We start from the raw sequence: 13,432 nt of genomic DNA, 5'->3' as shown, positions 1-13,432 counted from the left end.
TATTTTCCACATCCTTGTATGGCCATTATCTAACTCTCTTCCTTTATATTTGCTGTCATTTGCTGCATGGTTTCTCTCACTGTATTCCTTTTATTTTAAACACCGGTAGCTCTTATTATTACCGTTTCTATTATACTGGCCTGATGAATCAGAATCACTCCTCTCAGTCTCCCATCGAGCCCACTCCCGCTGCTCCACCTCCTATAATCACCCGTGATGAGCAGCCTGCCAGCACTAACCTATCCTTCAAATCACAATGGACCCCTCTTCCCCTCCCATTAGCTTCTGCTGAATGGATTAGCTCCTCTGCTGGGCTTTCTCTCCAGGCCAAGCTTCTTGTCAGAGCCAGACTCTATCCCGTTAGGCTAATGGAAACTGGGGTTGTTTTCCTCTCCTCTCCCATCATCTAAACATATACAGTTTAATCAGACGGTGAGTCACAGCCAGCACTGGCGCGTTAAGAGGTTGCTGTGTCGGAGAAGTAGCTTTCAGACTTGCAAAAAGGCTGGTGTGGCTAAAAGTATTGTAAGTAGCTGTCAGAGGAAGAGAGACTGCATAAAGTTCTTGTGGTTGCCTTTTCTTTCACAGATTTACAGTATAAATTGGCCTCTATTTTTTGGGCTGTACTGAAGTCTGGCTCATGAATGACAGTGAAATAAATTAATCAAATTAACAGAAATGGTCAGCTGGGGCTTTTCTGTGTGGAGTTTGTGTGTTTCAATGTGAGCGAGGTGCATGTTAGGTTAATTGTTAAATCCAATTTGGCTATAGATGTAAATGTGAGCGCTGGCCCTGTAAAGGACTGGTGACCCCTGTGCACCCCTGTTTTTTCTTAATTAACAATCTCCACACTTTGTCCTTCACTGGTAAACATCAATCTTCAGCTATGATGTAACACCCCTATCTTGTTTGTCAGACCAAGCTTTCCTATTAATAGACAGCCGTATAACAAGTGTCAATGGAAAGACAATGCTGGCAAACATGCTGCCTCTCTGATCGTTCTCTGAGCTTTCAGTCTTCTGTGGCTCTTTCTGTGAATTTATCTCCATACTGTTTTATGACATAAGGCTTGTGAAGTTACTACCGAAATACTTTCCAGACTTTTATTCATAGTTGCTAGTATAGCCTCTGTATTGGTGGTGTGGAAAGAGGCAGGCGTTATATTTGTATAATTGTGGTTTTAGTGAAATTGATTTGACGTGGTATTTTTACTATACATCATGACGTATTTGCTCTGGAATCAGATCACAGATGCAATTATTAAAAATTACTAGAGGACCCCAGGTAATACCATTGCTGTGTAAATAGTAAAATGTCTCCATTCTCATTTCTAATCTAGCTTCACACCAGTAGCTAATGGTTTACAACGCAAGGATGAAACCATTTCTGAAGCATGAGGCTCGGTGTAATTTAGCATGACAAGTAGCCACACACATCCACTTAAGGTAATGGCAATCATATGTGTATCTTTCTGTGGGGCTGCGAGTTTGGAAATGTTTGTGAGAATGGTGTGACTCCCACAGGAATGTCGACTCAGCTGGTCCCCTTCAGCACGCCACAGCGCCTTTCAGGGTTACGAGAAGTGAGGAAAAGGAGAGGCTTCGGAGGGGGGGGGGGCATAATTTAAACCCACATCCCATAAAAATATATAGCGCAAAATAATCACATGCTACTTAACGGATCCATCAGAAGTAAGGTTTGCAAATCCGGTTGAAAAAGGATGGGTGTAAAGAGCTGTAGAATATATGGCTCACATTAACTCACAAACATTGGCCATTATAGCGTCATTGATGCCACTGAGTGAATTCTATGTTGTGTATAATAATGCATTCATTGGTAATGGTGGAACTAACAATCTCTGATTTGACAAAACACAAAATAAAAATGAAGAGTGTGGGTTTTATGGGCACAAAGCAGAAATAAAACAATTAAAACAAACTTTCTTGGTGCACAGGTTTACTTTATAAACATCTTTCATTGTGCCTGTGAACCTTAATGGCCGCTACAGACTTTATGTTCATTTGAAATACAACACACATGTCAGTGAAGACTTGCAGACTCTCCCTAATACCTTTATGAGAAGAAATTGAATTAGATTTATTAGATTTGACTGTAGTGCATATGCTGTAAATCATAGATGTGTAGAACTATGTGTACACTGCTCACATGTCATGTTCTTGTATCTTTTGGAGTTACTATGATCAGGTTTACGCCGTAGTTCCATAGAATCTCTTCTCTTTATCTTAAGAAAAACAGATGAAATTCCACAAACCTCTGTCAAAGAAAATGCCCCTCCAGTCATCCCTTCTTTTAATTTCATACCAGACTTTTACAGAAATTGCTTTCAATTCAACACTTACCCTTTCAGCTTTTATAATATATTGAAATTGGTGGAATTATAGTCAATCCCCCTGAAGACATGCACATTCTCAGGTTGAACTGGGACAAGTGTTCTCATTGAATTTGTTATTTTAAGGTTCATTTTTTCCAAATAAAAAATGAAGCCTTAAAATGACTATAGGTATTCTTTAGTGCTTCCGGGTGTGGCATGATCATGTATTCTGTAATGAGAACATCATCTAGTTTTCCCTTCAGGGGTTTGGGGCAGGTGGAACAGAACAGTGAAACGTCTCTATTTCAATATAATGTCTCCTAATCTAATAGTGACTGAACAAAAAGAAAAAAAAGCAACTCAGGAGAGATCGATCTTGATCAGTTTTTTAAGGATGTATCTTTTTATTGCAGGTGATCGCTCTCAGTTCTGTATCCATCCACACGCAATCTCCCCAGACACTGAAGAGCATTTCTTTACTATGATATAGATACAGTATCCTATTACACACCAAGAGCCTTTAGGTGATTTATGTGCAGTTTGCTTCAACTTCCTGAAGTACAAATTCTGCGACACTTTCACTCTGTAGTACACTCACAAGAAAAGGTCACACTCAGAATCAGTGTGCTATTGTAGAGCTATCTAATATCATAAATCTCTTCTTTATGTCAGTACACAGTGTCTGTAGCTGTCTGTGTACCTGTATTAATAGCATTCTGCGAAGAAGAAAAACAATATCCTTTACACAGATTGAGGCACTGAATTAGGGTCATTTCTGGGTTTGTTTTTGTGGACACATGTAGGTGGAAGTCCTCTCCTGCATAAGCTGCCCACTGCTCCTGTCTCAGTCTCTGCAGCTATGATATATGTCTAATGGGCTTCAGGTTCCAGTGTAGCATGACACCTTCAGTAATCCTGGCCTGTCAGCTCTGCTATACCTGCTCTGCACCACTCCATCAGGGCTCCCACGCTGCAAAAATGTTGGTTTTTCATTGGAGGGCAATTGATCCCGCTTTTCACTATTTTTCTTCCATCTATTTTAAGCAGTGCATCATGAGCTGAACATGAGAAAGAGACCGAAATGAGCCATATTTTTTACAGTTACTTGTCTTTGTGCAAGCTGTTCTGTAGTAGTTTTGCACACGGGCAGTTGTTATTGACAGTTACCCCTATCATTAGTGTTCTTGACCCAACTGACTACATCTCAAAATATACACATCAGTTATATATACTGATGCACAGTGTTCTCATATCTCATCTACAGACTTGAGGAAGACTTTCGATCAGGAGCCTCTTGGAAAGGAAGTGTCACTCGAACAGGAAGTGTTGCTGCAGTGTCGCCCACCTGAAGGCATCCCAGCTGCTGAGGTAAGGTTCAAAAGGCATTTCACTGAGCCACTTGTTGTTGGAGTATTTACATTATATGTCTGTAAAGATAAGTTCTTAATAGGGACAGGATACCCATAGGAATGCAGGCAGCTCTGACTGCCCTCACTAAGCTGTGCCAAAAGCTTCAAATCCCGTAAACTGGCTTCTCTGAAAAGAGGTTTATGTGATTTTCACTGACTTTTTGGAAAAACTCCAACTGAATGTCGCCATCAAACCTGGTGTGATTTATTTTTTTGTGAAATATGAATTTAAGTTTTTATGTTGCCTGGTTTATAAAATTACACAGATTGTTTTTTACCACTTCCTGAGCTATTGGGGTTCATTGAGTAATTCTTAAACATCAGCTGGTTACTGCACTTTGCAAAATTGTAATTATCTACATTGGCTTGGCCTGTATCTCCTCCCTGCCCTGCAGTGGAACACTACTCTACTAGTTTAAAACATAAATAGAGGATGAGAGTGTGGTTTGATGGGTTTCTTTTGAGTTGGGGTGTGGGGACTGATCTCTGTAAAGGCTAGTGATTGACCTGGAAAAGCTGAGTTAAGTGAGTGGAACTGCACAGTATTTATCCCTGCAAAAAAAAAAAAGTGCTGACAAGCTAAGTGGATGAAAGTTTGGGACTGGCACTCTGCAGACTCTTCTCATACAATCCAGGCTTCAGTCTGATTGTGTTTTTGAAACAGCCATATATATTGGTGATTCTGCTGGCTGTCTGATGCCTCTGTCCAATCCTGTGTCAGCTCAGTGGGGCGATTAAAGACTCAGCTGGGTTCCAATCATGGCACATCTATGCTTTCTGAGATAAGGAGTTGCTGTGGAATGCCAGATGCACACCAAGGAGTAAATAGTAGTAATTTCCCTCTTCTACAAGCTTTGAATAGGGCTAGATTTTTAAAAACTCCATCTAAAAACAGAGATTGTTTTCTGTTTACTTTTCCTTCAATGATCGAGTTGACTTTTGTGTATATAGAGGCACATTTCCAACTTCTAACCAACTTCCAACTAATTACTCACACTTAGCTCATGGCTGCTAAGAAAGACAAGAGTGCCATTTCACAAGATATTTTCCCTTTTTTCTAAACTCAAACTCAGCTGCCTCAGTGGGAAAAAGGACAAAACTGAATGCTGCTTTTTCATCTGTGTTTGTCAGGCCTTTTCTCACACAAGCTCGCCAGAGAGAGAAGCCTCGGAAAAAAAAGCAGATGGGCTAAGTCTGTGGTTACATATGAATCTGCAGAAATATGTAGCAGCCGCTGTGAAGGAAAGATCTGTCATATTTCACCCGCTCAAGACAAAAAAATACAGAGAGAGAATGAGCGAAGCTGAAAGCAGAAAGAGAAGAGCTGTTATGGTTTGTCAGGGTTGGATTCAGTGGGTTGTTGTCAGGGCTCCAGTGGGCTGTCAGTTCACTCTGTGGTTCCTTTACAGCCCTTTGCCCAGCGAGAGAGAGGCTGGCAGGATGGCAGGCTGTGGCTGAGCCATAAAACCCATACCCTTACAGCACTTTTGTTTAATCATGTGGACTGTACGTGATGGACATTCTGCTGTGTGGCAATGCTTTTCCTTAACAAAAACAGGCCAAACAGTACATATGCTGTACAATGGCTACTCCAGACCTTCACCCAGGAGACTGTGGTATGTGACCCATGTTCCATTCAGCGTTTTTGACAAGTTTGACAATGAAAAGATCATGATTTGGTTCAAAATGACATTTTCACTAGATTAAATACACTATTAAGGCAAATTTCTCTCCCATCTGGAGCAAGCCTCTTCATCATTGGTGTGGCTACCATGGTAACTAGTCATCCAAGATTTTACATGCACCTATGACTACAGGATCCTGCATAGCTGCACACTGCACATTACTGGTTAACCGCAAGAAGGTTCCTGGTTCTATTCCAGCTGGGGTCTTTCTGTGTGGAGCTGGCACGTAATCCGGCTTCCTCCCACATTCTAAAGAGGTTAATTGGTGACTCTAAATTGTCCCCTAGGTGTGAGTGTGAGTGTGAATGGTTGTTTGTCTGTGATGATGTCAACAACTCAGCTGAGCAGTAAGACCATCCATCCATTCTACAGTGTGAACAGTGAAGGAAGGATGTGACTTGTGTGCTTCCTCCTGTCACGCTGTAATAAAAAAAAAAGTTTCAGAAAGAAAATCTGTCATCACACCCTGCATGTTTTAACAAGATCATGACAGTTATCAGAGCTTTTACACATTTTAAAAAAAGGCAGACATATCACCATCTTCTGTTCCATCACGGTTGATGGTACTGAAATAACGTACTGTTAGATTTCCAGCTGACATAATGGTTGCAAGCATTGACAATTATGGCAGGTTTGTCAATATTTTTACTTCAGCTTTCAGGAAGCATTCTTCTGTGATTAGCTATGATGCCAAATACAGCAGCCTGAGACCAAAGTACACCACCCCACACACACGCACATACACACATCCACAGAAGCCCACATTCTACAGAATCAAAGTAAGTCAATCATAATTAGATTTGATCTCAGATTACAAAGTGGCAGTGTGCTGTTTGATGTGAGCCAGGTTCAGTTCTTTGTCTTCCCACTTTTCAGATGATTTACATTATAAGCTGTCATGATGGTTTACCATAGTAATGACATCTTGTGATTCTATTTAAGTGGTTTTGAGTTTTTGTTGGCTTTCTGCGAGGGCTGCTGCCCTGAAAACTAAACATTATGCTGAGTCGTTGGGTTTTGTTTCTGTGATGATGCAGCAAGTTTTCCTAACAAAACATTATGAAACAGTTCCTATCAAACATCTAAGAGTCACACTCTTTCGATACTTCAACTTCAGCCTGAAGTATCTTGGCTATTCTTTTTCACTGGTTAGTCACAGTAGATACATACATTTGTTTCTCGAGAACAGCTACACACACACACCCAAAGAAAACAAGCAGCAGGCGTTTATTTTGGCTCTCCTTGTGACCATTACCAGTGGAACTTTGGCCTTGGAGGACTGAAATACAGCGAGTGAGGTTTCTGAAATAGCATAAAGATTCGGTCATCTGAATGTGTTGTATGGTCTGAATAAATCAGACGCTCAACAGACTCCCTTAGAGTCATTGTTTTATGTTTCCATAGCTATGAATATTTGCTATATACTTAACCAAGAGCAGAAGGAAAATGTAACTGCTGGGGCTATTCTAGGAACAAGAGTGAAGGAGTGATTTGGCAGAACAGCCCTGTGTACTGTTTCACTGTTATGAGAGCTTGCTGGCTGAGTGTTGCCCATAGTTATAGTAATAAAGGTAAAGATGTGGTTGGAGGACTTTCCATCAACTCAGTCCAGATCCTTCCTTTTGAATGCATCTATGAAACATCTTAAAGGGCTTCTACACAAGCAACAGTGGTCTCTTTTCATACTCAAGAATATGTGGCAGGCTCATAAAGTGGACAGAAAAAGGAATGCAGCTTTATTGTTCCTTTTCTTCTGCCATGCCCTCCATCTCCATTTCACAGCACTTGTCATAGCCCTGAGACAAAGACGAGAGTTCAGAGGTGATGCAGCACCGTGAGCCACTGAGTCTGTTTCCATGGAAGCGGGGTTTTAATTCAGGCATCTCCTCAGTCAGCCGGGGTCCTGCCGTGTTATCGCGGGTAACAAGTCATTGATGCTCTGCAGGGGTAGGGGCCCTGCTGCCATGATTAAGTCCATTGGCTTTACTGAGAAGAAAGCCAAGCAACACAAAGATCTTTACTTCACACTTGCTCATCCAGAGAAGTGAGAAAACTAAGCCAAATGAATTTTAACAGCTCAGGCAGCAGCGAGAGCCAAAATTTAAGATTTCATGCATAGTGCTTTCAAGTTCAGGACAGACAGCAGATTTTGTTAATAAGCTCAAATTATGTTTCCTCAGTCTCAAAGGAAAATACACAAAATGCTGCTTCTCAGGACGAAAAAGGCTTTACAATTGCTCGCCTTACTTTTTTTTTTAAACCATTGTACTAGCAGGTACAAAAGCACACAAAAGTCCCTGTTTGGTGGGTGGATGGAATGATGGAGGATTTAGTCAGGCCCAGGATGTTCACTCAGGAGACTTGAGTTTGCAATCCATGTGGGACCATTGTTTTTTAGGGCCCGAGCACCGAATGGTGCAAGAGCCCTATTGAAACCCTTAGGATTATTATTTTTTTTTTTTTTTTTTTTTTTTCCCCCTCCGAGATCGCATTTTTGGAGGCCTTAACATGGCCAAAAACTCACCAAACTTGGTAGAAAAATTCATTCGCCCGAAAAATTTTGAAATTTGCTGACTTTTGAAATGCACATATAAAAATGGCTCTATAGCGCCCCCAACGCGTAGCCCCTCTGGCCGGTTTGACACAGGATTATGAAAATTGGCACACATATGTATCACCTCAAGACGCACAAAAAAGTCTCTTGGACCCCCCCTCCAAACCCAACAGGAAGTCCGCCATTTGAAGGTTTGTGGCCATTTTTGGCGATGTGTGACCCTGCTGCCAAACTTTTCACGCCTCGCATACTTCAACGGATTGAGCTGAAATTCGCCGTGTCCACTCAGGACACCATAGGGAATAGACGCATTCCAAAACTCTTACAAAAGTCTGACGGTGTGGCCGGGGCGTGGCCTCAAAGTTTGACCATTTCTGAGGACACAGAAAGTCTCTATAACTTCTTCGTTTTCTGTCCGATCTGTACGAAATGTCACATGTATGATCAGAGTCTGACCCTAAACACATCTATACAACAATATTGAGGCTTTGACAGAGCGCCACCTACTGGCTACACAAAATGTTGTGTTTTCATAGGTTTTTCTGCCTGCCCCCCTGGCCTGTTTTGAGTAGGGTCATGAAAATTGGTACACATGTGTATCACCCCAAGATGCACAAAAAAGTCTCTTGGACCCCCCCTCCAAACCCAACAGGAAGTCCGCAATTTTGAAATTTCTGTTAATTTTTGGCGATTTGTGACCCTCCTACAAAACTTTTCACGCCTCGCATACTTCATCCAAATGAGCTAAAACTCACTGTGTCCACTCAGGACACCATAGGGAATAGACGCATTCAAAAACTCTTACAAAAGTCTGACGGTGTGGCGGGGGCGTGGCCTCAAAGTTGACCATTCGCCATTACAAAGGAACTCACTGTATTTATTGCCCTAATGCGTAGCCCCGCTGGCCAGTTTGACACAGGATCATGAGAATTAGCACACATGTGTATCACCCCAAGACGCACAAAAAAGTCTCTTGGACCCCCCCTCCAAACCCAACAGGAAGTCCGCCATTTTGACTTTTGTGGCCATTTTTTGCCTATTTGTGACCCTGCTTCAAAACTTTTCATGGCTCACATACTTCTTGCAATTAAGCTGAAATTCATTGTGTCCACTCAGGACACCATAGGGAATAGACACATTCCAAAACTCTTTCAAAAGTATTACCGTGTGGCGGGGGAGTGGCCTCAAAGTTGACCATTCGCCATTACAAAGGAACTCGCTGTGTTTTATGCAGTACTACCCATATACTTTATGCAATGTGGACAAAATCTTACACTACTGCTATGGACCCGAGTCTGAACAGATATATATGCTAATAGGATGATACGGTCATAGCGCCACCTACTGGTAGCAGGACAGTTTGGTTGTAAACATGTGTTTGTTGTACATTTCTGCAAATGAGAGGAAAAGAGAGCATAGGACAGGAGAGTATAGGAGACAAGAGCATAGGAGAGAAGACAGCAATAGCCCCGTGGATTGCAAGGTCTGCGAGGGCCCGCAATGCTGCTTGCAGCTTTAATTTTTTTTTGTTTCCTTTTTAGATTTCATTTTCTCTCTGAGCTTTCATTTTGTTCCAGTTCTTTTGCTTTTAGTTTAGTTGTGTTTGGCTAACAAAAATATTTAGTGAAAAGCTTCTGGTATGTGTTAAAGTTAAAATTCACATTATCCACTAGAAGCTGTATGTCGTCTGAGGACTCCAGGGCTACAAACCTTAACAATAGCCCTCTAAAATTATAATTAAAGTCATTTCATGTTTTAGTTTGGCACACTAGCTGTAAAATCTAATACGTATAAGTCGTGACTCTCCATTGTCCACCTTTTCCACACATCAGACCATGTAAGTGTCAGTGAATCGTGTTATTTTTTTCGCCTCAGTTCCACTCATTAGAGGATTTGAGGGCTTCTTCCAAGCTGAGGGGTTCCAGGAGTGTAAAAAGTAGCAACACTTTAGTGCCCAGTGAAAAAGGAAGTGCATTTTCATTAAGGTTACCCATGGGAGAGAAGGTGTCAGGAGGCCCGACCACCCAACCAAAGATTGCCCTTCAGGCAATCACCTGTCAATCACGGCAGTTTTCCTGTGCAGTGCCTGTGATTTGCTCTAATAGCCCACATTTGTGAGCTTCCTCTGTTAGTCACTGCCCTTTCACTGTTACCTCCGGTGGGTCAGATGCACCTGCAAAATGTCATCCTTTTTTTCCATCAGGTCTTTGATGGAAGGAGAAAGAAAATATGAGTCAATATTTGATAACAAGCAAACAACACCAAGAAGCTTTTTTCTACCAAGAGCCAGTATTTGACAAGCCATTGCAACTTTTCCCAAGCACTTGAGGCAAACGTATTTACAGTTACGAAAAGGGCATAGGAGAACAAGAGGGGGGAGGGGGGGGAATTGCTCCACATAATAACAAATCACATAAGGACTTGGAGGAGGTGTTTTTCCTCATTTAACATGAAAAAAAAACAGCTCTCGTTTTGGGGATAACCTATTTCTAAAATGATTTTTGAAATGTTTACACACAGTTTGTGAATCTACTCTAGTTTATCCTTGATCCTGAAGGTTGGATGGTACACAGAGTGAGTTCCCATATCTTTCACAGCACAAACCACCCCCCTCCGCTTATCATCTAAGCTTTTCTAAAGGCCAGGGCGGACTCAGGGAGACCAAGGACTGTGTGCAGAGAGTGTATCAAACAGTTCTCCAAGTTGTGGATCCTTAGTAATGGTTTGTGCTAGTTAATAATAAATATTTCAAATAAAACAGCCAGTGTGTGTGTGTGTGCCATGCCTCTCAGCAGTGCTAGTCCACCCACATTTGAATGCATCAAAAATCATCACCATTAAAACTATTCTGGCTATTAGACTTAAAGTGACAGCACTCTGTCATTCATGTCACAGTCTCCTTCCACAGACTGTGGGGAGCTCAACACAGGTCAGAGATGGAGGAGGTCATACTTTTGGTGTGGTGATCAGTCTGTATCACCTATAGTACTCACTGCACCAACTCCACACCTGTGTGACCTAACCTTCATCTTTCCACCCACAGTCATTCACCCTGAAGCCTCTCATTCCTCACACAGACTCAAATACAAGCACATACTTACATTTTTTTTCTGTCACATCTCGAGAAATCACACCTTTGTGCATTTTGGCTTGTGAATATTTACACAGCTCACATTTCCATACTTGTCATGCAGGCAGATGCAGAGCATATGGCTTGTTGTCTGATAGCAAATGATTGAATAATCAGTTTGTAACATTTTGTGGCTCATTCTCCAGGTGTGTCATTGAAGCGTGGAGCGGATATATACTGTGAAAAAGGGAAATGAATAAATTACACTGGATAGATAGATAGATTTCATGTGGAGAAGCATGAGAGCTCATAATGACTTCTCTGTAGAGGAGTCTCGCACGTTGCTGAGGAACATTTTTTTTTCTCCCCCCTTTTTTCATTTCACACCCCTTTCCACCCCCACACTCTGCTGTACACTCTATTTCTGACACAACAGCAATGAGTAATGAATGGTTTTGCCTTGCATTGGTTCTTAACGAGTGAGTGGATTGTATACAGTGTGTTCTGTGTATTGGGCTAATTAGTGTTGTGCTGGCACACCCTGGCAAAGCGCAGAAACATCCCACTCTGTGGTTACTCCTACATTGCTGCCGCAGTCGGGTCTGCAGCCAGTTATGTTTGCTTGTGGGAGGAGTAGAGGAATGACAAAGAAGCTGGACCTGGACTCACGTATGACCACTGGCCACCAGCTGTAGTGGGTCAGGCAGGTGGCAGGAGCTGATCAGACCACATTTTGAGCAAATCTCCTTGGTATTTGTTTATGGCTGTTAGCTTCAAGGAGAGTTTTCCCTGTGAGAAAATATTTTCTTTTTTCTTTCATGACTTCAACATGCACACACTACCTTCCTCAGTCATATAGGACAGCTGGAGGTAAACAGGTTGCCATCAGGCAAAGAGAGATTATGAGAATATAGAAAAAGTTATGCAGTTAAAAAAAAGGTTTTTTTTTTTATACAGCATTTGTAGGAACTCAGTTTTATACCCTGACTGTGGATCTCTCCTCAGTCAGATCTCTTTCTTCTTTGTTTACCTCTTCCTCTGGGCTTTTACTTCTCATTCATTCGGAATCTTCACCTCTTCATGACAAAGTCACCTCCTTGTAACATTTTTCCTGCTTCCTCCATCTTAATTCTTTCTTGTCCGTCCTTGCCTCTTGGTGATGATGTATCATATGTATTTTGGCAGTAGTGACTGCCCTCCTGCGTGTGCACCTGCTCTCCTTCTCACTCATCTGTCTTCTCCTCCCTGTCTCACCGTCTTCTCCTCTTCCTCTCCATCTTTCTGTCTCTCGCTCCATCTTTCACTCTCTCGCCCTTTTCTGTCTTTCCCCTCTGTCACTTGGCTGTCTTCGTCCCGACAGGGTTCTCTTTATGACAGCTGACATGTGGCAATTTCCTTTCGTTAATGACAAGAAATGTGCCAATTACCTCTCCGGATGTTTCACTGCCAATCAGACACTAACGAGCTGCGAGCGTGTGTGTGTGTGTGTTTGTGTGTGTGCATGTTGTGAGTCTGTGAGCATGAGAGAAACTTGGACAAGTGTTATATGAGACGTAGTCTTCAGCAGAATTTTAATCAACTGAAATCTTTCCACAAGTTTGGTGTACAGATTACCTTTTCATCACTGTTGTTTTAATGAGTTGACTAATTATATTCAGAACAGAATACATGAGCGGTAAACTGTTGCTCACTTTTGCTCTCTCGCACACGCTCCAACTTCTGACATGAGTTTCTACCACTTTCCATCTCTTGTCACTCTGTCTCCCTCCCACCCCTCCATCTGCACTGAAAAGCTCTTTTGTTCAATTTTTAATTACCTTTGCATATGAAATTGCTCTTGACATCTAAACGTGGCACGTTCGGTAAAGGCTGCCTCTGTGATTGGCGCAAAATTGGAAAAAACCACCTCTTTGTATCAACTGTCAATCTCGATTCTAAGAAGAGACCCTTTCACTTCCTAATGTCCCGCGCTCACAGCACGCACTGATGCAAGCACCAAAAGAGAAAATATTTATCATGTCAACAAAACCCACTGTTTCTTTTGTTTGCATCATCTTAATTTGTTTTGTTGGAGATGTGTGTTCCCTCACTTTTCAGCATGGGAACAAAAGACCCACAAAACGGCAATCAGATCACTGTCAGATCTTTGTTCTCTAAACATGGGGGTTCTTTTCTCGGCTAGTGTTTGTCATATTTTTCAGCGTCATTCAGTACTGAAGATTAATGATGATGTAACAAAAACAGGCAACAACCTGTGCTATGCATTCCCTATTAAATACACTGATAGCTTTTCATATATTGCTCTTATTATACTGACAGAATTCTCAGCAGTGATGGATGAGGTTATGGCCATTGTCTCCTTCTTCATTTTACACAACGTAG

At 41.8% G+C, this 13,432-nt stretch overlaps 1 protein-coding gene across 1 annotated transcript in view; it reads left to right on the top strand.

Annotated features, from left to right (window-relative positions):
* unc5cb (unc-5 netrin receptor Cb) overlaps positions 1 to 13,432 on the top strand; it is a 93,825-nt gene that overhangs the window by 58,785 nt on the left and 21,608 nt on the right. The window contains exon 4 of the mRNA XM_028417706.1: positions 3,597 to 3,700. Within this exon, the coding sequence (XP_028273507.1) occupies positions 3,597 to 3,700 (104 nt within the window). The remainder of the gene's footprint in view (positions 1 to 3,596; positions 3,701 to 13,432) is intronic.

This window comes from Parambassis ranga, chromosome 12 (genome assembly GCF_900634625.1).
Source record: "Parambassis ranga chromosome 12, fParRan2.1, whole genome shotgun sequence".
Classification (NCBI taxonomy): domain Eukaryota; kingdom Metazoa; phylum Chordata; class Actinopteri; family Ambassidae; genus Parambassis; species Parambassis ranga.
The sequence above is the reverse complement of the archived record's forward strand: the minus strand, read 5'-3'. Positions and strand labels throughout refer to the sequence as shown.